General features: G+C 41.8%; 1 protein-coding gene across 2 annotated transcripts in view; it reads right to left on the bottom strand.

Annotated features, from left to right (window-relative positions):
* Positions 1 to 25931, bottom strand: part of LOC128344398 (collagen alpha-1(XXIII) chain-like) — a 360043-nt gene that overhangs the window by 15432 nt on the left and 318680 nt on the right. The window contains exons 3-5 of one of the 2 annotated variants that reach the window (XM_053294439.1): positions 13663 to 13677; positions 13094 to 13138; positions 6572 to 6660 (exon numbers count right to left, since the gene is read on the bottom strand). In XM_053294439.1, the coding sequence (XP_053150414.1) occupies positions 6623 to 6660; positions 13094 to 13138; positions 13663 to 13677 (98 nt within the window). In that variant the 3' untranslated portion in view covers positions 6572 to 6622. The remainder of the gene's footprint in view (positions 1 to 6571; positions 6661 to 13093; positions 13139 to 13662; positions 13678 to 25931) is intronic. The other variant, XM_053294440.1, reaches the window with a different exon arrangement.

The following is a 25931-nucleotide window of genomic DNA, read 5'->3' as shown; positions in this document are numbered from 1 at the left end:
AGGGACTGTGGTGTCACAACTCAGGAAGTGTGGAAGCACACTTCCAAGATCTGTCCTGACTCCGTTGTAGGGTCTAGTCTGGAAAGCGCACAGGTAGGATTCTAATAGCGGAGATTGGGCTCAATTCTGCTTATCTCTTCCGCTAACTGCTTGCCTGCTCATCTCCAATTTAACAATGCTCCCCCAATGATTTAATGTATAATGTAGGTTCAAACTGTATTTTGGGGGGGGGGGAGAAACTTGAGGTTATTTGGAAACTTTTCAAGGGCTCTTCAACTGGAAGGTGTATGATAATAAGCAAGTTTCCCTGAAAAACATTGTTTGCATCAATCAGAGGTTCCACACCAGGCAAATAGGATCCATTAGTGGGAGGCGGGAAGAACTAGGTTCATGGAAGAGGGAAATGGTTAAAGCCCTCCTCTCTCCACACTGCAGTTCTTATCTGGATCAGGCTCCCCATGGGTAAACATAAAGTGTGCCATTGAGTCAGTGTCAACTCCTGGTGACCACAGAGCCCTGTGGTTGACCTTGATGAGAAACAACTATATTGAGCAGCAGTGATATAGGAAGATGCTGAAAGGCATCATCTCATGCTGTGTGGGAGATGGCAATGGTAAACCCCATGGTTACTACTGTATTTTATAAACAAAAGTTAAGCATAGCAGGACCAATTATGTGTTTAATATAACAGGTAGTTTGGCTCTAGGTATGCTTAGGATACAGCCCATAGTACATATAGACACACACATTTATAGTGGAAGTGTTTACTTCATATTTTTCTACATTGTGGCCCATTTTTTTCCAAAATTATCCATAATTATTTCCTAATTTCTTCCATTATTATTTTATGAGCCCAATACTAGGGAGAATTGTCCTAGACAGAAAGTTATTTACTCTTGATACAAATTATTTCCTAATTCTGAGGAAACCAAAATAATAAATTGCATCTGGGATTATTTTTATTCACTTGCTGTCCATAGTGAGAAAATAAGACACAGGGGAAATGGTGCACTGAGTAGTTTGTGTCAATCCAAATAGCAAATGGCAAGTTGAAAAAAAAGCCAAGATTATTTGGCCACAAATGTTTCCAAAAGATATATAAATAACTCATGCCAACAAGCAGAGGACTAAAAACAAAAACAGCCTTTTCCAGAGCTACTGAAATATGCAACATTTATAGTCAATTGCACTCAGAGCCTTGAACCTCATTCATCTATGTCAAAAGATGCATTTAAGGAACCAGAATGATAGCCAATCCAAATATTAAGAGAAAGCACTTGGTGCCACCTTTCTGGAACTATGCCATTGAAAATGCACACCATCTACTTATATTCAGAAAGTTAATGTGAGAGGGGGAGAGTTCCAGTCTTCTCGAATGCATGCTAGGTTTCTATGCACATGGAGTTTGAGGAGAAACATTTAAATATTTCATTTCCCCTCGCTGATTTTGAATAGTATAGTCTCAGAATGAGTATATTGTGAGCTGTGTTCTGCATGTTTTTCCTGGCTCTTGGATAATTCATTTAATAGAACTGAAACACACCAACACTTTGTGGAGCCTGAAGAGGTAACCAGAGCATAATGGTTTATGTCCCTATTTCAAAAAGGGGGGAGACATTATATGTAAATTGAATTACAAAGTAAGATAAGAATGGAAAAGAATCTTGTACAATTAAATGTACCATAGAAACTAAAAACAGTAACAAATCCTATGTCAGTGTCTTAGCCAGGTTTAACAATGGTAGCAGCAATAATACAAACCTTATAGTTGTATAACAATTAATTATTGCCTAAACTGTAATTTACATTTACAATCCCCTGGGATTATAGCACAATTGTGCTGCTGGCTCATACACAACAAGATAGAACTCAGGCCACTGTACAGGGCCTATAAAGCCACAGAAACCTCCCTGTCCATGCAGGGATCTGCCCTACATGGCTATCCTATCTGTTGTCATCGTAGTCATATTAGCAGGGCCAGCTTCAAGTTTCAGGAGAACTCTGTTAAACTGCCCTCCATTAGTCCCTTCCCACATTTGAGTAGCTCCAAAAGATTTGCTCTTGGGCACCGGCTATGAGCATAGAGGTGGTCTCAGGGATCAGCAGTGGCCCTTTCTGGGTGTCCTGAGCACTTGACAGCTGCCCCAAATTATGACCCTGATGCTGGCTCAGTTGACTGCAACCACTGAATTGCCCAAGAACCAAATAATACATTACAGGGTAATTTGGCCCTGCGTGGTGGTGATCTTTTTCACCTTAAACAGCAGTGGCGGCAGTGATGGTGGGGAGTGTGATGGGACTGTGACTCACAGGGAGGGGATATTTAATTATTTCTCCATATACCAGGGTTGGTGGCGGTGGGGGGGAGATCCCCTGAACCTATTATCTCAGGGAGGAAGCCTCCATGAACCACACTCCCTATTTTATTATGGAACACGGCATGGGGGAAGGGAGAAGTGTGCACTCATGCTGCACTCTCATCTTTATCACATGGGGTGAATTTGGTATAGTTCAAACCAGCCCAAGGGAAGCTTCCCTCCTGGAACAGGGGTACATTTTTCCTTGGGACTGTGGCATAAGGGAAAGGATTAAACATCCTTCTAATGCATCATGGTCCCAATCTTGATCAGAGTCCTCTGAAGCTATTATTAAGGTTAAAAAAGAAAAAGAAAATATACAATGTCAAACTAAACAATGTAACATAGTCTGCCTCTGAAAACCTGCATTATCTGGAAAATGAGCTCCAATCCCTGACAATCTGACCAACTTTCAGAAAAATTGTATCTCCCTTTAGCTCAGATTTTTCTGACCCAGTTTCTTCGTCCTTTAATTCCATTCCTCGCTTGCTACTCATTTTCCTTTTCTGTACATTGGCTCTCTAGATAGTCCATTCCTGTCTTGTGTCCTGTGAATACTACCAGACCACATCTGGTAGGCATCTTCATAGTTGACCCGTTTCCTAACCGGCTGAACCTATTCCGGAAATACAAAGCACTACTTTGCACTAGGGATGAGACGTGAATAGTTGCAGTGGCAAGATCACGCATGTGTACAGGAGGTCAGAGCAAGATCATGGAAGGTCAAATCTCTTTCAGAAGGGAGCAGCCACCTCAGCGGGGCTATCACCTCTTTATTATCTCAGCAAACAGCTGTGCTAAAACCAGGAATCAGGAATTTCCTTTATCCCATCCTTCCTTTCATGTGTTATAAACTTCTCTTATCTTTCCTGACCCTGACAGTAAGAGCAGAAGAGATGGGGTAGGGAGGGAAGATATTCCTTTGAGAATGAAATATCTAGTACCCGATAGGTGATAATTGCTTCATTCCAAATCGGTCAGAATGTTCTCTTATGCTTAAGCTGCTCTACCACTTATCTTCTTGGCTGCCTTGCAGTGTAAAGTGAATTTCCAACAGGATGAGAGATCAGCAATTATTTTTAAAAACCCTGATACAATGCATACAAATTCAATAATGGCCCAATGAATTATGGACTAGATTCATGATGTGTATATGAATACAGCTACCCTCCTGTGCCAAGGCTGACAAACTGGCCTGATCTAACAGGCCACACTAGATAGTATGTAGTGAAGCTCTCACTATCTAGGGATTTTTAACATTATACATTTCAATAGCTGCCAGAGCAAAGCTTCCTCAAGCAAGCCAAACCACTGCTGAGCCTTCTGGCTCTATGACAGCATTTGTCTGGAAGCTGCGAAGTTGTAACCACATCAGAGCCTCTAGGGAAGGATGCTATCGCACCAAGCAAATAAAATTTTACTTCCATTTATCAGCTGTGGCAAAGGGAGCAAGGGCCTGATGTCTGTGTGGTAAGGTTCTGAAACAAATACACAAATATATATCCAAGCTATCTATGATAACAAACATTAAGCAGCTAGGCCAAAACCAATACACCAAGGGCAATCTGCTCTTTGGTTAGGCTACATTACAGTAAAGCCAAGTATTTTCTGGATCAACATTACAGACCCTATGTTTAACCCGTTTTCTGCATCTAAGCCTTACATTGTGTGTGACTTGCTGTGTGTATATTTTTATATATGCTTTCCTATATTTTGGAAAAAGCATTAGCATAACCACACACACACACACACACACACACACACACACAAACACACACAACATGGTTTACTGGCCTCTGCCAAGAACAACTATAATCACTTTTGGGTTTTCCTCTCCAATTATAGAAAAATTTAAATAGACATAGCTGAGTCATATTAATTCTTTAATTCTCCTCCTCGGCTGGTGGTGTTTGTAATCTGATCCCAAGGCAGCTGTCAGATTAACAATAATTCTGAAGTTAGAACAATTAATCAAAACATGTAAAATGTATGTTAAATGCTCAATCACCTTGCCCAACTTGACTTATTTTATCTGGTAACTGTTTTATCAGAGCTTGTCTGACAATTATTATAAATGCTTCTCTGAGGAAGGACAGGATGCCTCCTTGTCTTAAGGAGGTTATTATTAGACCTTACTTGAAGAAACCGGCAATGGATTCTGTAGATTTAGCCAATTATAGAACCATCTCCAGTCTTCCATAGTTGGGCAAGGTGATGAGCAGGTAGTGACCTCTCAGATCCAGGCATTTTTGGAGGAAACAGATTATTTAGCCCCATTTCAAACTGGCTTTTGAGTGGGCTTGGGACAGAGACTGCTTTGGTTGGCCTGATGGATGATCTCCAACTAATTACTGTCAGAGGGAGTGTGACTGCTGATCATTTTGGATCTCTCGACGGCTTTCAATATCATCATCCATGGTATCTTTCTGGGTTGCCTGAGGGAGTTTGGATTGGGTGGCACTGTTTTTCAGTGGTTCCATTTCTACATCTTGAGTAGATTCCAGATGGTGTCATGTGGAGACTATTGCTCTGCAAAGCAAGAGTTGATGCATGGTGTTCTGTAAGGCTCCATACTGTCTCCAGTGCTTTTCAACATGTACATGAAACTGCTGAGAGAGATTATTAGGAAATTTGGTGCAGGGTGTTATCACACCCAAATCTATTTTTCCATATTCTTCCTCAGGAAATGACATAGCTTCCCTAAATACTGCCTGAAGGCAGTAATGGGATGGATGAAAGATAACTAACGCTGAATCCAAATTACGATGGAGGTACTGACTGAGGTATATGTGTCTAAACTAGAGAGCTGGTTTAAATCTGCCTGATCTAGATGAGGTTACACTCTCCACAAAAGAACAAGTATGTAGCTCGGGAGTGTTTCTGGATCCCAAACTCCCTCTGGTTTTGCAAGTTGAGGCAGTGGCTAGGGATGTGCCTGAACTGTGGTTCAAGCATGTTGAGGGAAATTTAAAAGGGAACAGAGAACAGGAGCTTACCTGCTCTCCACCTCCCCTCCCACCTTCCTGCTGTGGTGGCACATGTCCCCAAAAGCCCTGCATGCCACCAGCACGGAGGAAGCTCAAAGTGCTCAAACCGTGCTTCAAGTGCAACTATTACTTCTTGTGACTGGAACATCATGTCTCTGTAAATGAAATCCAAGAGTGCATAAGATTTTTTAAGCAGCTCCATAACACTGCTGGCTCATGCTCAATTGGTAGTCCACTAAGACATCCAGGGTGGACCCTGTTTAGCAAAAGAGGACAATTCATGCTTGCTTCCACAAGACTAGCTCTCCTCCCTCTACTTCTTTATCCAAGTCATGCATACAAGTGTTGAACAGAACGGGGTGGAGCCCTGTGGTATTCCACTCCAAACCTCCCTCCTGTTTGACATGAAACTATTAATAAGCATTCTCTGAGAACAGTTGTTGTACAGTTGTTCAACCGAGTCCAGCTGTTCAGTCATTTGATACTAATAGCAGGAACATCTACCATCTTGTCAATAAGGCTATCATGAGAGACCTTGTCACATGATTTGCTGAAAGTCAAGTTATACTATATCTGTGGCATTCCCAGGAATCTCCAACTAAAAAAAGAAATACAATTGGTTTGGCGGGGTGGCTCTTCCCATGAGGCAAGGTGATGCAACGGTCTCAGGCAGTAAGTGTGGGCATTCCTCTTTGCTCCAGGCATCACCACACACATCATGCCACCGTTCCCATCTTATGTGCCATCCCTGTAGAGTTTTAGAATTTCCCCTCCCACCAGCAGCCCACACTGGACCGGACCCAGGAGAAAGTGCACATGGCACCCGGAAAGTGAGCAGTGTCAGCACTGGCCTCGGATGTGGGGAAGCAGGACCATTAGAAGCTAGCTCTGATGCCACCATCTTCCCCCTCACCTGGGTGCCACACATGCTCTCTTTTAGGGCCAGCATGGCCACTGCTTTCTATATGAGGCATTTATCTAGATCCAGTGGCATGTCAACTCGAATTACTGTCACTGCTGGCACTGGGAGGGAAAGACCAGTGAATCTGGATAAATGCATACTGTCTGCCTAATGCAGCAAGCAGCAGTTTTGCCAGTCCCAGGACAGAATCCACATGGTGCCAGAGGGTAAGGGGCTAGCTGGATGGCATCAGCAATGACCTTGAGATGAAGCCAGTGTGCACAACTGCTTACTCATGTGTTACTGCACATAAACAGACTGTTTACCTGTAACTGATGTTCTTCAAGAAGCTGTCCCTCTTGCTGAATTTTTCTGTCCTATTCTTCTGACACTTCACTGCAGAGGTCTATGTGACCTGAAGCAAGGGACACAGGCCACACCTATTTGCAAATATTCTATCACTAAATTGGGGAATGGTCTCACTTGAACTGTTGAGACCACTCCCCAAATTAGCTGTAGAAGGTTTCCAGTGAGGCCCTGTGCAGGAGTATATCCCATAGATATGAAAGCACAGAAAGCACAAAGAAGCAGCCATGGTTTCCATTTTGCAATGAAGAACTTGAGAAGTTTCTAAAGCAATGATTTGCCAGGAGAAATCACAACAGTCCAATTTTTTTAATTTTCAATTTCAAGTGATTAATAAGAAGTCTGATTAAAAGTGAGCTAAAAGGCAAAATGTAAGAAAGAATGTGTAAGAAAATGTTACACACTAACATTGTACGCACTAACATCTATCACAAAATCCTCATTTCTATCCTTGATATTCTTTTTACGCTCTCCATGGCCTTCCCCCACCTTAATCTTTCAGCTGTATTTTTCATTACATTTCTGCCCTCTCTTCTCATTATACACCCTCAGTTTCAAGAACATATTTTGTTCTCTATCAGGACTCTGTCCACCTTCCTTTCTGTTCCCTGGCATGAATCAGAGGTTTAGCAAAGGGGACAGAAAGAACTGGAGGATTTTTGCAATGATGTGTAGGGGAAAGTGACATGTTGGAAACTGTTTGAATGTGTGAAAGAAATGAGAGAGAAGAACCCTGATCAACAGGGTTAATTGTAATACTGTCAGCAGAGTTGGAGATATTCATCTTTGTACTAAGAAGTTTGTGCTGGTTTGTGAAGTAGATGGAAAGCCAACAAAGATAAGGGTATTGCATGCTCAGAGTGATGAGAAAGGTGTGGTGAGTGATATTGGTAGTGCAGTTTTGAATATCTCATCACTTTTGAAACTTTCCATGGCCTTCCCACACCTTAATCTTTCAGCTATGTCTCATTACATCCCTGTCTTCTCCTCCCATTATATACCCTCAGTTTCAAGAACCTCTTTTGTTCTCTATCAGGACTCGGCCAATCTCCCTTTCTGTTTCCTATGTGTGGATCTGTCTCCCTGAACATGTACATGATGCCACCGCTCTCTCTCTCTCTCTCTCTCTCTCTCTCCCTTCCTTCCTTCAAGTCCCTCCCCAAAACTCACTTTTTTCTGTGAGGTTTTTGACTTATCCTATTTATTTTTATTCCCAACTGTAACAAAGGTTTAAATGCATGTAACTGCATTTGCCCACATTAATTATTCTATGCCTTTGTCTCTTCATCCCCTTCTTCTTCTGTTCCCTACTGGCAAGTGACCTCTCTATTTTCCCCTATAACAATTTGTAAAGCACCATGAACACTAATGGTGATGTATGCCTGTATGTAAACAATATCCTGTAATCAAAATATTTCATTACTTACACATTGTTTGTGCAAAATTAAAGCAGTCATGGATATTTATTACATTATCCCTTCCATTGAAAGTACCAGTGACTGTGTGCAGTTCTCAACTGTATAGGCTATCAGTATGTAAAAACGCAAATAATTATTTATGGTGACATTGTTTGTCTTCATAGGAACATAGGAAGTTGCCTTATAGTCAGCCCATTGGTCCTCCTAGCTCAGTATTGCCTACACTGACTGGCAGCCTCTTTCCAAGGTTTCAGGCAGTAGCTTTTCCCAAGGCTACCTGGAGATGCTGCCAGGGATTGAACCTGAGACCTTTTGCATACAAAGCAGATGCATATAATAGCTATAACAGGTAAATATAATAGATACTATACGTTTTGAGAAATTCATTGACTGCCACTGAAATGTACCCAACACACCATGTTTACCCAAATTTAGGATGATCTTTTTCTCCAAGCTGCTTAACAATGTAAACTGGAGGTTGTTTTAAAGTCGCATACCAAGGCAGGAGTGTGCATGAGTTGCTCTGAGAGGCTGTAGCCCCAGAACCTGCACACCTCTTTGCCATATCACCTCCAGCACAGTGCGGAATCATGGGGAGGAAATCCTCCCCACTTCAGCAGAAGAACTCCCCACTAGACCCAAACTGTGAACCTAATAGTTTTGGACATTGCCTACAGCGTTGCTTGTTGGGGAGCCTGCCCTGTTAGAGGTTGTTGATTTTTACCCACAATAGGTAAAACAGCAGAGCACTAAGGAATGAGCACACACTCCAGTTACAGAGTAGGTAGCAGAGGATGGTTTGGATATTGCCGCTATTTAGAGAAAACACATGGAGATCCTTGTATGACTAAACACTAAACATTTATTGGTTAAATACACTTAGATAGGAAAGACCTATCTCTAATCTAAAGGACTACATAGTGGATAAGTAAGGAGAGAGAGGGATGTTTCCATCTGCTCTCTAGGAGGAAAGGAAGGATTGTGACTCAGCACAGGAAGTGCTGCAGAGTCAGTTCAGGGGTCATAGAGCAGGGACAGACAGGGAGACCCTGACTCACTGTCTCTACTCCCAATGCCCTAGTGGTCATTAGGACAGTTGGTGCAAAAGGTCAATGCACTGGAACTTCATCTCCAACATGCCCTTCCTCTTTTTCAGTGCTGCCGAGGCAGTCACCATGGGCTGGTTATTCAACACCAATGAAAGAAAGCAGGCCTACAAGAAAGAACAAGTCAAGAACCGAGCAGAAAAATGGAGAAATAAGCCCCTGCATTGTCAATATTTGCACAATATAAGTGGAAAATCAGACATCACCAAGACCTGGTAATGGCTTAAGAATGGTTGCTTGAAGAAAGAAACAGAGGGTTTAATACTGGCTGCGCAAGAACAAGCACTAAGAACAAATGGAATAAGAGCAAAAGTAGAAAAGTCAACAACAAACAGCAAGTGCCGCCTTTGTAAAGAAGCAGATGAAACAGTGGACAACCTCATCAGCTGTTGTAAGAAGATCGCACAGACTGACTACAAACAAAGGCATGACAAGGTAGCAGGGATGATACACTGGAACATCTGCAAAAAATACAAGCTACCTGTAGCCAAAAATTGGTGGGACCATAAAATTGAAAAAGTTGAAGAAAATGAAGATGTAAAAATATTATGGGACTTCTGACTACAAACAGACAAACATCTGCCACACAATACACCAGATATAACTGTAGTTGAGAAGAAAGAAAAACAGGTTAAAATAATCGACATAGCAATACCTGGGGATAGAAGAATAGAAGAAAAAGAAATAGAAAAAATCACAAAATACAAAGATCTACAAATTGAAATGGAAAAGCTGTGGCAGAAAAAGACCAAAATAATCCCAGTGGTAATTGGCGCCCTGGGTGCAGTTCCAAAAGACTTTGAAGAGCACCTCAACACCATAGGGGTCACAGAAATCACCATCAGCCAATTACAAAAAGCAGCTTTACTGGGAACAGCCTATATTCTGCGATGATATCTATAACAACTGACAATAAAATTCAGCCATCCCAGGTCCTTGGGAAGGACTCGATGTCTGGATAAAACAAACCAGTCGATAACAACTGTCTGACTGTGTAAACAAGAAACAACAACAACAACAACCAGTTCTATCATGGCAATTGACTCAAGCCAATGAAAAAGTTCAGAGCTTTAGGATTGTAGATGCAGAAGAGTAAAATCAGGCCAGAATTGTACATGAAGTTCCTATTAAACTATAGAGAAACTCTGGATCAGGGGTGGGTTTCAAGGAGTTGCTTTGGGGGGGGGCAGAGTCTTGGGAGCTCCCATTGCAAAAATGATGGCTTTAGGAGCTGAAGCCCATCCCAAAATGGCAACTTGTAAAAGTAAAATTACAGAATAAGATTTTAACATCAAAACTCTCAGATGATCAGCAGAGCTGGACAAAAGATATGATCCCAGTCAACCAATTAACACTGAGTCTTAGTACATAGGAAGCTGCCATATACTGAGTCAGACCATAGGTCCATCTCGCTCAGTATTGTCTACACAGACTGGCAGTGGCTTCTCCAAGGTTGCAGGCAGGAATCTCAGCCCTATCTTGGAGACGTCAGGGAGGGAACTGGGAACTTCCCAGAGCAGCTCCATCCCCTAAGGGGAATATCTTACAGTGCTCACACTTCTAGTCTCCCTTTCTTAGTGATAAGTCTTATCGATAAGCCCAAGGCCAGCTACTGAACACAAGGCAGAAAATTCCTTTTTTTATTTGCAATTTTTAAAGGCATAGCAAGTTGTACCAACATGCTTAATCCCAGCCTCAATATAGAAATAGAAAAGCTGAGGTTCAGAGCGTACACTTCTTCCAGGACATAGAAAAACTCACTCTTGTTTTTCTGTCCAACCTCTTCATTTCTGCCCAGCTTTTTAACCAATGAGTTTGGCATGAAAGTCAAGCAGGAGCTAGCTGACTGGGAAGTGTTAATGATATGTGTTCAGGGGAAGAAAGAGGAGTTCTGAATTCCAGGAGAATTTTGCTGGAAAATGGAAGATATTGTGGGGGTAGAATGGAAAGAGAAAGTAAAAGCAACCCTAAGAACCTAAAGAGAAAGACCAAAAACAGTGTGGCCATACTCCCACTCAGCCAGGCAATCAGATTTGCAGTATTGGCTGGAAAGGAAGGAGAAGGGAAGCCCAAAGAACTGGAGAATGACTTCATATAAGAAGTCATATAAGAAGGCACCAGGAGTTCCTGAGCTACCCAATATATCCACCCCTGCTCTAGATAGTACTCCTGGTGTTCTCTTTAACACGCAATATGCAGTAAACTACCAGAAATGGTCATAGCATCATCTTCTGATAGAAGAAGTTGGAAATGAAACAATGCAAATATAAATATAAATATATATATTAAGAGAAGCACATAGCAATCAAGCAGCCATCATAAAAATAGGATACGTCATCTTGCCACCATTCGTCTAACTTGTTCTGCCACAGAAGAATACAGGGGGTAACAAGCACATCCAGACAAGGTATCACAGAATAAACAAAAGTTGGCTATGTTAGACTTCTGAAGGGTCATCATCAGATGCCTCTGGATGACCTGGAGCTATTGAAACTGAACATACCAACACAATACTGCCTCAATTTGTGTATAAGCAGCTTCAGAGAAGTTTTTTTAAACTGGTGTGGCGGTACCAAGATACCCACAATGGTCAAATAAGAGATTTCCATGTGTCTCAATGATGATCTTATTATACTACTTATCTCGTAGTATTCTTTTGGGATTTACTTGTCAAAACAATGGGCTCATTTGGATGATATCTTCAGGTCAATTCAGTTCACCATGTATGTTCACCAGTATGAGGGTGCCCCTTTCCTCCCTACTTTCCAGCACACTGGCCCCACATGTCCTTCTGGAGATGGTGCCTGTCTTTGTAAAATCCAAGAGGCATAGGCTTCAACTGTGTGCTTGATTCCCTGAATATTTTCTGAAAAATTGACTGTAGGATTGAGATCTATGCATGTTGTGTTTTACATACATAGGTTGACTTCAGACATGTTATCTTTATGTGGACATGCAGGGATGGCAGAGGTGGGAAAGACAGGCACACCCAAACTCTGACTACATTGGCACTAAGGTATCATCCAAATTAGTCTGTCAACTAGGTTTCAAGAACAGCTGGACATATGTTAATAATTTGTTTAGAAGATTTAAGTTAGCTTAACCATGGTAAAGTTTTGCTTTTTAGGAAGGAAGCTGGGTGTAACGTTGAGCAGATCCACTCCATGTTCTGTAGTATTTCTGCTATACCAGAATCTTGAGCATTTCCAACTCTAGTTTTACTTATTTCTCCATCTCTATACAGGCTGAATCTAGACAGACAGCCATAAACGATTCTGGTAGACCTCTCTCTATCCTTCTGTCTATGCCAAAGTTATTTTAAACAAAACCAGACTTCATTCAAACTCGAACACTTCTCAACATCCTCCTGGGTACGTGAAGAATCTTATACCAACTAACAATACCGAGGCCTACTCCACAATCCTTACTATGCTTTGAAAAGTGCCCTTTGAAAGGCTAGGATGCACCACAGTTTGTTTTTAGCTGAATTATCATATATATTAGCAGAACACATTTTATTTATTCCACTGGAGGAATTATGCTGTAATTTCTTTCAGAGAGTATCTGTGTTGAATCAGCTCTATGTGTTCCTTTTCTCAAATCAGAAATGCAGTCATCTTGTCTGTCTCATTCTGGGGGCTACTGAAAGAGTAAGTTCACTGGCCATGGATAGGATTTTATTTCCCTTCTCACAAAAAAGAACGTTTTCCCAATCCAAAGTCGTATATACATATAAATGTTTAGAAACCAATCCTTATACTAACTACACAGAATCAGTTCACAAACACATTAGTGGTCACTGTGTTTGTTAGCAAGATACTCCATGAATATTTGTAAATTACTGGAGTACCACTGTTTTTTGGAAGGTCCACATGATAGACTATGATCTACAGTATAAATCTTTTATAAGTCAAGTATATAACCTAATTTCATGATTCTACAAGACATGGAGGCTTACCTGGTTCTCCTCGTCGACCGGGCTTTCCCCTCCTTCCTGGTGGACCTGTGCAGAAATAAGAGATTTAATTATTTCTCTTATATATATATATATATATCTCATAGCATATCTTTCAAAATGGTTAATCCAGTTCACACAATGCTCTGAAAGGTAAGGTTGAGGCCTGCTTAGCTTGCCTTCAAACCATTCTTTAAAATAATATTCAAAGAAACAAACTTGTCTGGAGGACAATATGGAGTAAGTCAGCCCTGCCAAACTCAGACATTAACATTCCCTGCTCCTGCAAAAATGAGGACAAAACCATGATATATGCTGTCAAACCTCTTTTAAAGTTAACTGTGGGAATTTCATTGGTTTGCCATTTTGTTTCTTTAGGAAAAATCCTTTCTCCAGTGAAGTTGATAGAAGCTTTGCCAAAATCCTTATTAGAGTCAGGAATTAACTAAAATGCAAGTTGTTCTTGCAGGCATGTCCGATTATGTTAAAAAAAAACAAAAAAAAACCCAACCCAAACATACTGTTTAGCCAGTTTTCTTCCTTAAATTTCCAAGAGATGAAAGCAACCTCACCTCCATTCACACGCCCTGGCAAAGAGAGGGAATGGGAATGTCCATCATCAATGCAAGATACAGAGCCAAGCATAGCATCTGGCCCTGATAACATTTAGGTAACAATATTTTATTATATTAGAATCTGTGTTAAAGTTGTAGTCGAATTCCACATACACTCTGAGGCACACTCCAGCTTTTTGGTATTTTGCTTAATTTTGGACTTGCCTCTCTCCTTAAATTTACATAAAATTAACAATATGCCTAAACTTACACCTCTGTGATATGTAGAGCTAGTAAAACTGCCAAGATAGTCTTATTCTCTTTTTATCAACTTAGATTTAGGTGCACTTTAAATATTACACTATTGCTTTAGTAGGTACTTTTCCATGAATTCATTCCCACAGCACTAATATAAGATTTAAAGGCCTACAATCATGAAGGTAGGGTCAAAGACCCACATAAGAAGTCCCAGACATGTGTGTACATGCGGGATAACTATTGTAGGATGAAGGTATGTCCCATGCTGTAAGTGTAACAGGGCACCTTACATAGTTGCAATGGTGCTGCAAAATGTATCAACAGGTTTTTGTCAGGTTAACATTTTGACTAGAGTGGCCATACTCTAATCTTGCCACAAGTACGATTCAATGCTATAGTGATATAAACAAGGGGCATAACAAGCTCTGAAGGGGTCCGTATTCAAGAATGTCTCTGTGGTGCCACAGGCACCATCACATTTTTTAAAAGGGGACTGTTTCCCTAATCCCCTTCTGCTACAGGGACAGGAGGCAGCAAGCTCTGGTCACTGCGGTTGCCTGGGATATTGGGAGTAAAAAGTCCTCAAGTTAAATTCACCATTTGCAACTTCAACTGAACATAAATATCCGTAAGAAATAAGTACTGTAATCACTAAGAATACCAGCCAATGTGAATTTATAAAACTGTAAAGTATTATAAAGCAAAACCACTGTCAGTTTCAAAGTTATATCTGTAACCAAGTTGAGCAAGAATACCTTGAAACCTTTGGCTACGTTAACACATAACACAAAACCGGAGGTTGACAAACCAGCAGTTTCAATTGGAAACCATGACTTGCATCACAGACATTTATCCAATTGTGGTTTGGCAGCCTCTGATTTCAGGTCAGGGTAGCCCCTCCTTGCTCTTGGCCGCTGAAGCAGCCGCGTGCCGCTCATGTCACCAGAGTGGCAGGGTGTTGTCTGGGCAGCCACCATTGGCCATGATTCCAAAGGAGGATGTTGATTGCACTCAGCTTGCTCTGGTTTCGCCAGCCAGCTTCCTTGAGCCAATGACAATTTAACCCCTTCCTAACTGTACTCCCAGTGATGTCACCTCAATAAAACTGCAGCATAACATGCGACAGCGTGACAATTACAGGTTGGACTCTGGGTCATCTCGGAGAGACCACATTACTCCCATCTTAAAAGATCTACACTGGCTGCCGATAAGTTTCTGGCCAAAGTACAAGGTTTTCGTTATAACCTATAAAGCCCTAAATAGCTTATTTAAGATTATGTCTTCTTTGCTATGAACCACACCGCCCATTGAGATCAGCCAGAGAGGTTTTTCTGCAGTTGTCAACGGCTTGTCTGGTGGCTACTCAGGGGACAGGCCTTCTCCGTTGCTGCCCCGAGGCTTTGGAACACACTTCCTGCTGAAATAAGAGCCTCCCCATCTCTTACAACTTTTAAAAAGGCAGTCAAGACACATTTGTTCACCTAGGCTTTTAATTAGATATTGCTTTAATTGTGTTTTAATAGTTTCAACATTTTAAATTTTAATTGTTGAAATGTTTTAATCTTTTTATTGGTTGTTTTTATTGTTTTGTTGTAAACCACCTGTATAAAAATGTGTTAAATAAATAAATAAATAAATAACCCTTAATGGCTTGAGTCCAGGCTATTTAAGAGAGTGCCTCCTTTGTCATGAACCTGTTACGATCTTCTGGAGAGGTTCAGTTACGGTTGCCACCGGCCTGTTTCGTGGCGACTCAGTACCGGGCTTTCTCTTTGGTTGCCCCAGGGCTTTGGAATATGCTTCCTGCGGAAATAAGAGCATCGCCTCCTCTGTTTGTTTTCAGGAAGAACCTCAAGACTCCCCTGTTTTTGCAAGCTTTTAATTAGAATTAATTTTTAATAATTTTAACAATTTGCTTTAATAACTGTTTTATGCTGTTTTTATTGTGTCGTGTATTTTAATCTGTTTTGACTTTTAAATATTTTAAATTTTGTACACAGCCTAGAAAAGTACATATCAGGCGGTATAAAAATATGATAAATAAATAAATAAACAAACAAAACAAAACCTCTGTACTTGCTTTCAATGGGAATAAAGTTCAGTCCTGGAACCAAGCAACCATACTTTATATATGTGCAGTGCATTTTGTATCATATACTCAACTAGATATCTCTCACATCTGGCATTAAGAATAAGCCATGGAGAGCTCCATTTGCAAGCAGGCAGGAGCCCCTTTTCTGTTTTGAAATGGAACTTGAGGGAGAAGAAGCTTGCCACAAATTTATTTTTAAACTAGTTCCAGAAAAACACCCAAACCATGCCCCTGTAAGGAAAAGAGTTCCCTGGCTATCTTTTATATTATATGTTGCTAGTCCATGGTAGGTAGAAATCCAACAAGTGCAACTTACCGCATCACTGAATTACTGGGGGCTGCACCTCTAGAATTCTTTCATAAAGAGCAAAGCAACAACAGGTCTGCCAGGTTTGTTTGTTTGTTTTTAAAGAAAGGCAGCAACCCTACCTAGTCCCAATCCCACCATGGGACTACCTCTGAGTAAACGACGGGTGCAGAGAATCAAGCTGTTCATCTCTTACCAAGGCTGGGATCCTTATGTGTGAGAAAGCCACTGTTCTCTCTAGCAGGTATTCCCAGATGTTGTTCACTACAACTCCCAGCATTCCTAGCTGCAATGGCCTTTGGCTGGGGTTTATGGGAGTTGTAGTCAACAACATCTGGGAATCCCTGTTAGAGGGAACACTGGAGAGAGCCCCTGTTAAACTCCATTAACTGATTTCTGAGTAAACTTGCACAAGATGGAGCTGCAATCTTGTGCACACGTTTCCGAGAGCAAATCCCACTGAACACAGTGGGACTTACTGCTTACTGCTGAGTTACTGCTGAGGGACTTACTGTTGAGTCCTATTGTTCTGAAACTGAAGCAGATGCTGAGATCTTAATCTCACTTACCTTGATGGGAGCTCAAAGTTCCACAAGAGCACCTCCTCCACCTGCTCCCGCCCCCCAGCCACTGAGAGTCAAACACCCAGCCTGGCCATGCCCTCTGGCTCTGCCAAATGGTTGATCATGGCAAGTGCTGCCTGCCTGGCTTCTGCCTCCAAGAGGAGCAGGCAGCCAGCCTGACCATGCCCCATGGCCCTGCTGAAAGGCTGATGGTGTCGGGTGCTACCTTGGTCACTCCTGCTTCTAAGAGGAACAGATGCCCAGCCTGGCCATTACCCCATGGCCCAGTCAAAGCGGCGGGTACTGCTCACTCCCACCGCCAAGAGCAGCAGCTGCTTGCCAGGCCCTCTTGTCTCATCCAGTAGCTTGATAGCGCAGTCTACATGCTTGGGCTGTGACCAGCTGTTTGACAGTGCAGAGGGCTGGGTGTCGCTCCTCTCAGAGGTGGAAATACAAGCATCCTGGCCTCACTACTTGGTGGCCCTAGTCCTCAGGGCGCGTGTACTTTGAACACGTGGGCACAATTGTGGCTCCCTGATATATTCATGTAAATAATCAATTCCAGATCAAAATCAAATCCAGAGAAAAATATACTGTTACATTTGTAATATAAAAGAGAATGGTTAAGCCACATTAATGTGAAGCAATCTTCCCGGTTTAGTGTTTTTAAATATTATACACACACACACACACACACACACACACACACACACACACACATATATATATATATAAATAAAAATAGCATTTTGCAATCACCCCTTTGGAATAAAGATTTCTTCATTTAGAGCTGACACCTGGTGCTCTTTTGAGATGTATATTTCTCCTTGGTGGTCTTGTCTATATGAGAAAAATTGGAACCACTGCAACTGACAGGCAGTGAGAAAGATGATAGTAGGATGTACATATTTTTAATATGCGTTCCATCTGTAAAGCTGTATTTCAGCTTTGACAATAAGGACTGTTTTCCTCATCTGTATTGTTATTTAAAATGTCTGGGGTTAGTGGAAACAATATAAAAAGAAAAAGACTGTTAGACTTTCCCAGTCTATGAAATAATTGTTGAACTGCCAAAGTATCCTTTCTGCATATGTAAGAGAGTTATTAGGCAGGATCTGGAGTTCTCAAGAGCAAACACCACTTGTAAAGAGTCTGCCTGCACTGCAGCCCTATCATGATCACCAAGAACGAACATTCTTCATAATACACTCTTGGAAAATCCCACTTATCTCCAAGGAAGGCTTTATAGTACACCAATATAGTGCACTAAAGAGGCTGCATAGCACAGAGGTCAGTGTACACAGTCTTCCTTTTTCCTCCTCTAACCTTAACCATGCTACAAACTGACTTGTGCAAAATGTTATACAAATGTAAAGGTAAAGGTAAAGTGTGTCTTTTTTTGGTACTGTGACAGCTTCCATTGCACCACCCAGTGGTTGCAGCTGTGCCAGCACTTAGGTTGGGTCGCAACACCAGAACAACAATACAGTTGATGCTATAGAGCATTGGATCTGCATGCAGTTGGGACAGAGGTTTTCGGGACACAAAGGACCAGTTAATTTATTGACTGTATGTGTGGTATTATTGCAGAGCTTGTTGTTTCTAGTTGCGTTTATCTCCAATAGAGCTTCTGCTATGTTTGTGTGGAGCCTCTGAATCTGACTAAACAGTAATGACAAAAGTGGGGGTGAGAGATTTTTTTTTTTTTAAAAAGCAAGATGATTCACACATACTGTTATGATTTAAAACAGCTTAGTTCTCACAGATATAGACCATCCAACTGGGGGTGGCGGGTTAGGAAAAGATATCTCTTTCTCTAGAGCCAGTTACAAGACACTTGGCTGAAGGAGAAAGAAGAATCTTTCCTCATAAGTGAATCCATATGAGAGACATCTATTTTAAGGAGAAAGGCTGAAGCAGGCAGTTGGTTCAGACCCCTCCTCAGAAATAGTTACATAGAGCACTTATGCCTGTTTGGAAAAACTAGGGCAGGTGATTGGGCTAATGATCATAGAGCAAGACTGGGATGAAGTTTTTGACTGTTCATTCTGGAGGTCACATGCACAGTATGCACAGTATGTGTGGTTGGGGATGCTGGCCGGAGGAATGCAAGGCCCATCCTTCAAAGATGTGAGCTGCAAAACCAAGGCCATTGGTTTTACCACTGGACCATTTAGCATTCCTTTTACAGGACTGTTCATGAAATAATAAATCCACTGAACACTGAAATACTGACATGTAATTTGGCAAATGATATCATTCCATGCCTCATACCCAAATCTGAATTGACTCCTAGATCATTTTCAAGGGAAACAGGGAAAATACAAAACACAATACAATGCAGCAGCATCTTCTTTGAAGACTGAGACACTGGAAGCTGATGTACACATTCAGGACAACATTTTGCATTTCAAGGGAGGGAAATCCAGCTGGTCCCCACACTTGTTATCAAGGGGATTAAGAAAGTATTTAATGCACAACACAGAGTAGTCTTTCCCTTGAAGACTGAGTAGGAGTGTGCACAAAATTGGTTTGCCCAGTTTGGTTTGATTTTGGACTGGACTCAAACCAGACTGGACATGTTCGGTTTTGTACACGCTGAACATACACATGATTTCGAGCTGATCTGTAGAAGAGATGTACAAATTGAACCTGTTCAATTTGATGGCTTGATATCAGACCAACAACCCTGACCTGTTCTGGAGGGGCAGGGGGCATGACCCTGCCATGCACAAGCCCATTGGGCATGTGCAGTGGCCTCCAAAATGGCGATTTGGGCATATATGGAGGCCAGCAGGGAAAGGGTGTATGTCCAGAGCTCCTGCCCATGGCTGCAGCATTGCACTCCAGAGGGCATGAGTAAATGTTTAAATATTGTGAACCCCCCCAAACTGAACTGAATCATGGGGGGGGGGTGCCAAAACCAAACATGCCTGGTCTGGTTCGAGTCTGGTCTGGTATCAAACCGAACAGGCAACCTGGTTTTATACACACCCCTAGTCTGGGGTTCGAAACGTTAAAAATTTTTTTTTTTTTTAAAAAACTCGTCACCAGGCCTGGGTCACTCTGGGGGGTGCTGCTGCAGCTGTGAGGTGCCACAGCAGTCAAGAACATGGTTCACTGGCTGCGGCATTTCTGTTTCTTTTCCTTTACCACTCATTTCGCCACTCAATAGTTCCTCTCTCTCTTCCTTATGCTGTCTTCACATTTTAGTTTAGAAAAAAAACACAAGCAAGGTGGGGACATGCAAGAGGCATGTATCCATGATGTAGTTTAAAAATGCTGAGAAACTTCCCTTCTCTTTCCATCATAGTAGAATTTGGGGTCATGCAATGAAACAATAATAAAATAATAATAATAATAATAATAATAATAATAATAATAATAATAATAATAATTCAATTTCTATACCGCTCTTCCAAAAATGGCTCAGGGCAGTTTACACAGAGAAATAATACATAAATAAGATGGATCCCTGTCCCAAAAGGGCTCACAATCTAAAAAGAAACATAAGATAGACACCAGCAACAGTCACTGGAGGTACTGTGCTGGGGTGGATAGGGCCAGTTACTCTACCCCTGCTAAAGAAATAAAGAGAATCACCACGTTAAAAGGTGCCTCTTTGCCAAGTTAGCAGGGGTGTAGAAGAAATTAGTAGAAGATTCAGAGTGGACAAGAGAAAGTATTTCTTCACACAAATATATGGTTTTATTTATGGGCTCAGAAAGCCTTAAAAGGGCATTAGACAAATTCATGGAGAGTAGGCCTATCAGCAACTATCAGCCGTGGTGGCTAAGTAGGACCTTCATCAATCGGCAGTGGGGGAACAGCAGCATAGGAAGGTTATTCCATTCTTGCCCTGCTGGAGGCTTCCTGGAGGATCTGATTGGCCACTGTGAGGAACAGGATGCTGGATGAAATGGGCCCTTGGTCTCATCCAGCAGGGCTTTTCTTACATTTCCCCTCTTTCTGCACTCTCTTTTGCCTGAAAGTCAAAAAGAGGATAAAACCCTAGCTGACCAGGAAAAGGCCCAAGAAGGTGACTGGCATGAAAAAGAAGAGCTGAAATGGTTGGTCATTGTCTTAGACTATTATTTAGCGACACAATCTTACTATAGAAAGCCAACTGCTAGTTTTAATGAAAGACAGTATACAAATTTATCAATCAATCAATCAATCAATCAAATAGATAAATTGTACTTTACAAAACTTGGTGTCCATCTATCACAGGCTGCATGGCTAGGACCAACGCATATATCTTTTATATTCAACAAGGTAGGCTTGCATCAAGTTGTCTAGATTAGGAGGATGCATTATTTTTATCCAACATTTACAAATGTTAGTGAATTTGTCAAGGATTAGGCTAGGAGTGAAAAAGGAGTCAGGCACAATGATGTCACAGGACCTGACTTTGTGATAGCTGAGTAACTAGAAAGGAGTTCTTTTCTAACTTCTATGGCAAACACAGCTCAAGTTCAACTGGTTGTAATTTACTGAATGGAAGGAAAATGGATTGTTTTTAATTTTATAATCTATGATGAGTGCTAAACACAATGTTCATTTTAATGCCTTGTTTACTAGCCATTCAACAGTTGATATAAAGAAACTTCAACATCAGCTAGCAAAATAGGCAGATTATCACTGCCCAATCAACTTTCAACCTTGTTAACAGAAGGCAGTTATTTTATGGTACTTATCAACTAGTGCTGTAATGTAGCGCTGTATCAACTTCTACTGTAATGTTGCCAGACTGTGGTAAATTTCATGTTTTGTTCTACTCTTACTACAAAGTTTGCTAATAAGCTCTGTATTGCTATGGAATTATTTAGCTAGAATGTGCCAATATGTTTAGGAGTATAATGCCTTATGCTTTGTATTTATGCTGCCCTCTGAAAAATGTTTGTCATAAAAATGTAAACAAAAGATTCTTAGTATGATATGGGAGAGTTCAAAGAGCTAGGGGGCAATAATATTTATTGTTATTATGTGGTAATAATAAAAGAGAGGAGAAAGACAGAAATTTGAATTAGACTGAACCAGAATGAAGGAGGAAAAAGATGAAGACATTTTGAAGGCAGTCATTAAAAAGTTCCAAGCATAAAATCTTTAAAGCAAGATGAAAACACTCCTCATTTTCCTTCTTGTTCTTTGAGGAAAACATTTAAGCAAGATAAACTCTGAGCCATGGATTTTTTTCTTAGAAGAGGGACATTTCTGAAATATTTCTCACCCACTACTAGTCATATGCACTGAACTCAAGCAGAATTTAGCGCTGCAGGCTATTCACTATTTACAATGGCTGACGTTTGGTGCAGCCTTACAAGGGAAGAGCAGGAGCCACTAAGTGAACTGTGGGCAAGACTTGGCTTGTAGCACAGCAAAGAAGAGGGGAAAGGGTACATGATTTCCACTTCTCTCCTCTCCCTTCAAAAACCATTTTTGTGTCCAAGGATATGCCCTTGGTGGCTGTTTGACCCTCATGGATATATTCCTGGACTTAAAAAGGGCTTTTGCAAGGAGGGAAGAGAACCAAGAATTGCTCAGCTCTCTGCCACACTGTGTGCTAAACCTTGTTTGCTGTTAGTTCAGTGCTCTTTGCAAAGATGGAGCTCTTGCTCTGCCCTCACAGGGCTGCACAGAATGTCAGACAATGTATACAACATCAACAGGCTCTGTTAAAAGAATATTACAACTATTCTGGAAATACCGTCAGTAGTCAGGCTACAGCTGTATGTTTTCACTCTTCAGCACTGGAACACCTCCCTCCTTCCCTCTCTCTAAAAGAGGTGGCTAACAAGCTAGCTCCTACCACCTAACACAGACAGAACAGTGTGAGACATAATAAAGGGGTACCAAGTTGTACAGAATTTCTTCATTTGGAAATTGTCCAGTCCTGTGCAACCACTGGTGCTAGTGTGGAGACAGCTCAACTACGTGCAGTGTGACACACAGGATGAGACTCCTGTTCAAAAACTTCTCACTATTCTCCTAAAACACATGTAACTACTGCATTGCCATAAATTAAATTAACCAGCGCTAGGGACTATTCCTTTTGCATGAACCGAGAAATATTTTCATATAATGTAACATAGAGAGAATTAATAGACACTAGCTGACCTGGTGTAGAGCATCTGCAACCCTAGTTCTCCCTGTCTCCCCCCCCCATCCCTTGAGCCCCAGTTCATTCTCCCCCCCTTCAGCCCCAGTTTGTTTTCCTCCGACAGCCAGCCTGGCTGCCGCTTCCTCTCGCTGGCCACTCGCCTCCCTCTCCCCGTGCCTGAATCATGCTTCTCAGGGACAGAAGCGAAAGAACTGAGTCAGATAGAGGTGATGAGAGATGACGTTCTAAACGTCTGGAAAAATTAAAAATTAACAAATCATCAGGGCCAGATGGCATCTACCCAAGAGTCCTTAAAGAACGCAAATGTGAAATTACTAACCTCCTTACAAAAATATGTAAATTATCCCTACAATCAGGCTCTGTTCTTTCTTTCCAGAGGACGGGAAAGTAGCTATTGTAACACCAATTTCCAATAGGGGATCCAGGGGGGATCTGGGAAGTTATAGGCCAGTTAGCTTAAAGTCTGTGCCAGGCAAATTTATGGAAAGCATTCTTAAAGATAAAATTTTAAAGCATATAGAACTGTGGTTTTAATGTGGGATCCACAATATGTTGCTGAATTACAACTCCACAATTCATTGTGGTTGGGGACTGGGGATGCTGGGAGTTGTTGTCAATAGGGATGTGCAAAACGTTTCGGGCACAGAATGATCTGTGCCCGAAACAGCGAATTTCGGGTGATTCGGGGCTGAACCGAATCACCCACGAAAAGATCCGAGAAATTTCGGGCACGAGCCAAATCACCCAAATTTCGGGCCCAAAAATTCGGGTGATTCGGACCTCCATTTTTTGGCCTTCTTTCCCCCCCCTCCGTTTTGAGCTATGACGTCTATTTGAATTTCCCGCCTTTTTGCATCCCATTGACTTCAATGCAAAAAGGTTGGATGTGACGTCTGCTCGAATTTCGGGTGCCAGGGGCAAAATAGTGGGGTGGGGTGGTAGTGCCTAATGGGTGGAGGTTACCACCCCAATTGCAGAGGGATTGGGCAAAGGGCTGATTTTTGGTGAATTTCTGAAGTTTTAGTGTCTTTGGGGCAGATAGGGGCATAACGTGGGATCTGTGCCAAAAGGGTGGGGTGGGGTGGTAGTTCCTAATGGGTGGAGGCTACCACCCCAATTGCAGAGTGATTGGGCAGAGGGCTGATTTTTGTTGAATTTCTGAAGTTTACGCGTCTTTAAGGTTTTCCCCATGAAGGGTATATCGCTTCATGTCGGGGGGAAAGGGGTGTCCTAGAGCGGGGTGGGGTTGGTGGTAGTGCCGGGTTGGGGCAAGGAAGCTACCTGAATTTTTTCAAAGGATTTGGGCAGAGGGCTGATTTTTGGTTAATTGTTGACGTTTTCGTGTCTTTAAGGTTTTTCCTCATAATGAGTTATAATGGAGCTTTCATCAGCCCCATAAGTGCACTTAGGGGGTGCTGGGGTGGCCCAGAGAGTGGTGGTGTAGTGCACATAGGGTGCCAACCACCCCCATGGGTTTCTAACCCATGGGGTACAGGGTTCTGTTGTTTCAGAGGTTTTCTAAGTGTGGATTCTATGATAGCAAATGAGACACCATGAATCATGGCTTCTGCAAATGTAAATCTTGCCTCACTAACCTTTTGGAGTTCCTTGAAAATGTCAACAGGCATGTGGATAAGGTGATCCAATTGACATAGTATACTTGGACTTTCAAAAAGCTTTTGACGAAGTTCCTCATCTTTTTTTCTCATTTTGAGAAAATCTAGCAGTCATGGAATAAGGGTACAGGTTCATGTGTGGATTGGTAACTGGTTACCAATAGAGGGTAGGTATATATGAACAGTTCTCTAAATGGAGGGAAGTAAGGAGTGGATGTGTACTAGGATCAGTGCCCTTTAATTTATTCATAAATGTTCTAGAAGCTGGGGAAAGCAGCAAGGTGGCCAAATTTGCAGATGATACCAAACTATTTAGGGTAGTGAAATCCAAAAGAGATTGTGAGGCACTCCAAAAGGATCTCTCAAAACTGAGGGAGTGGGGGACAAAATGTCAGATGCAGTTCAATGTTTGCAAATGTGAAGTGATGCATATTGGGACAAAAAAACCCAACTTCACATATACACTGATAGGGTCTGAGCTGTCGGAGACAGATCTTGGGGTCATGGTGGACAGCTTGTTGAAACTGTAGACACAGTGTGCGGCAGGTGTGAAAAAGGCCAATTTCATGCTTGGAATCTTAGGAAGGGGATTGAAAATAAAACTGCTAATATCATAATGCCCTTATACAAAACTATGGTGCAGGCATATTTGGAGTATTGTGTACAGTTCTGGTCAATATACCTCAAAAAGTACACATTATAGAACTGGACAAGGTGCAGAAGAGAGCAACCACCATGATCTGGGGCCTGGAGCACCTTCCTTATGAGGCAAGGCTACAATACTTGGGGCTTTTTAGTTTAGAAAAAAGATGACTGAGGGGTGACATGATAGAGGTTTATAAAATTACGCATGGTGTGAAGAGCGGATAGAGAGGATTTTTTTCTCCCTCTTGCATAACACTAGAACCAGGAGTCATCCCATGAAACTGACTGCCAAGAAATTTAGGACCGACAAAAGGAAATACTTTTTAACACAACACATAACCTGTGGAATAATCTACAACAAGATGTGGTGACAGCTGCCAACCTGGATGGCTTTAAGAAGGGCTTAGATAAATTAATGGAAGACAAGACTATCAATGGGCTACTAGTCTGAAGGCTATAGGCCACCTCCAGCCTAAGAGACAGGATGTCTCTCAATACCAGTTGTAGGGGAGCAACAGCAAGAGAGAGGGCATTTCCTCAGCTCTTGCCTGTGGGCTAACCAGAGGCATTTGGTGGGCTCTAGTCTAGCATCCTGTTTCCACTATGTGAAACAGGATGCTGGAATAGATAGGCATTGGGTCTGATCCAGCAGAGCTGTTCTTTTGTACTGAACATTAACTATATA

This window comes from Hemicordylus capensis, chromosome 2 (genome assembly GCF_027244095.1).
Source record: "Hemicordylus capensis ecotype Gifberg chromosome 2, rHemCap1.1.pri, whole genome shotgun sequence".
Lineage (NCBI taxonomy): Eukaryota > Metazoa > Chordata > Lepidosauria > Squamata > Cordylidae > Hemicordylus > Hemicordylus capensis.
This window is presented reverse-complemented; position numbering and strand designations above follow the sequence as displayed.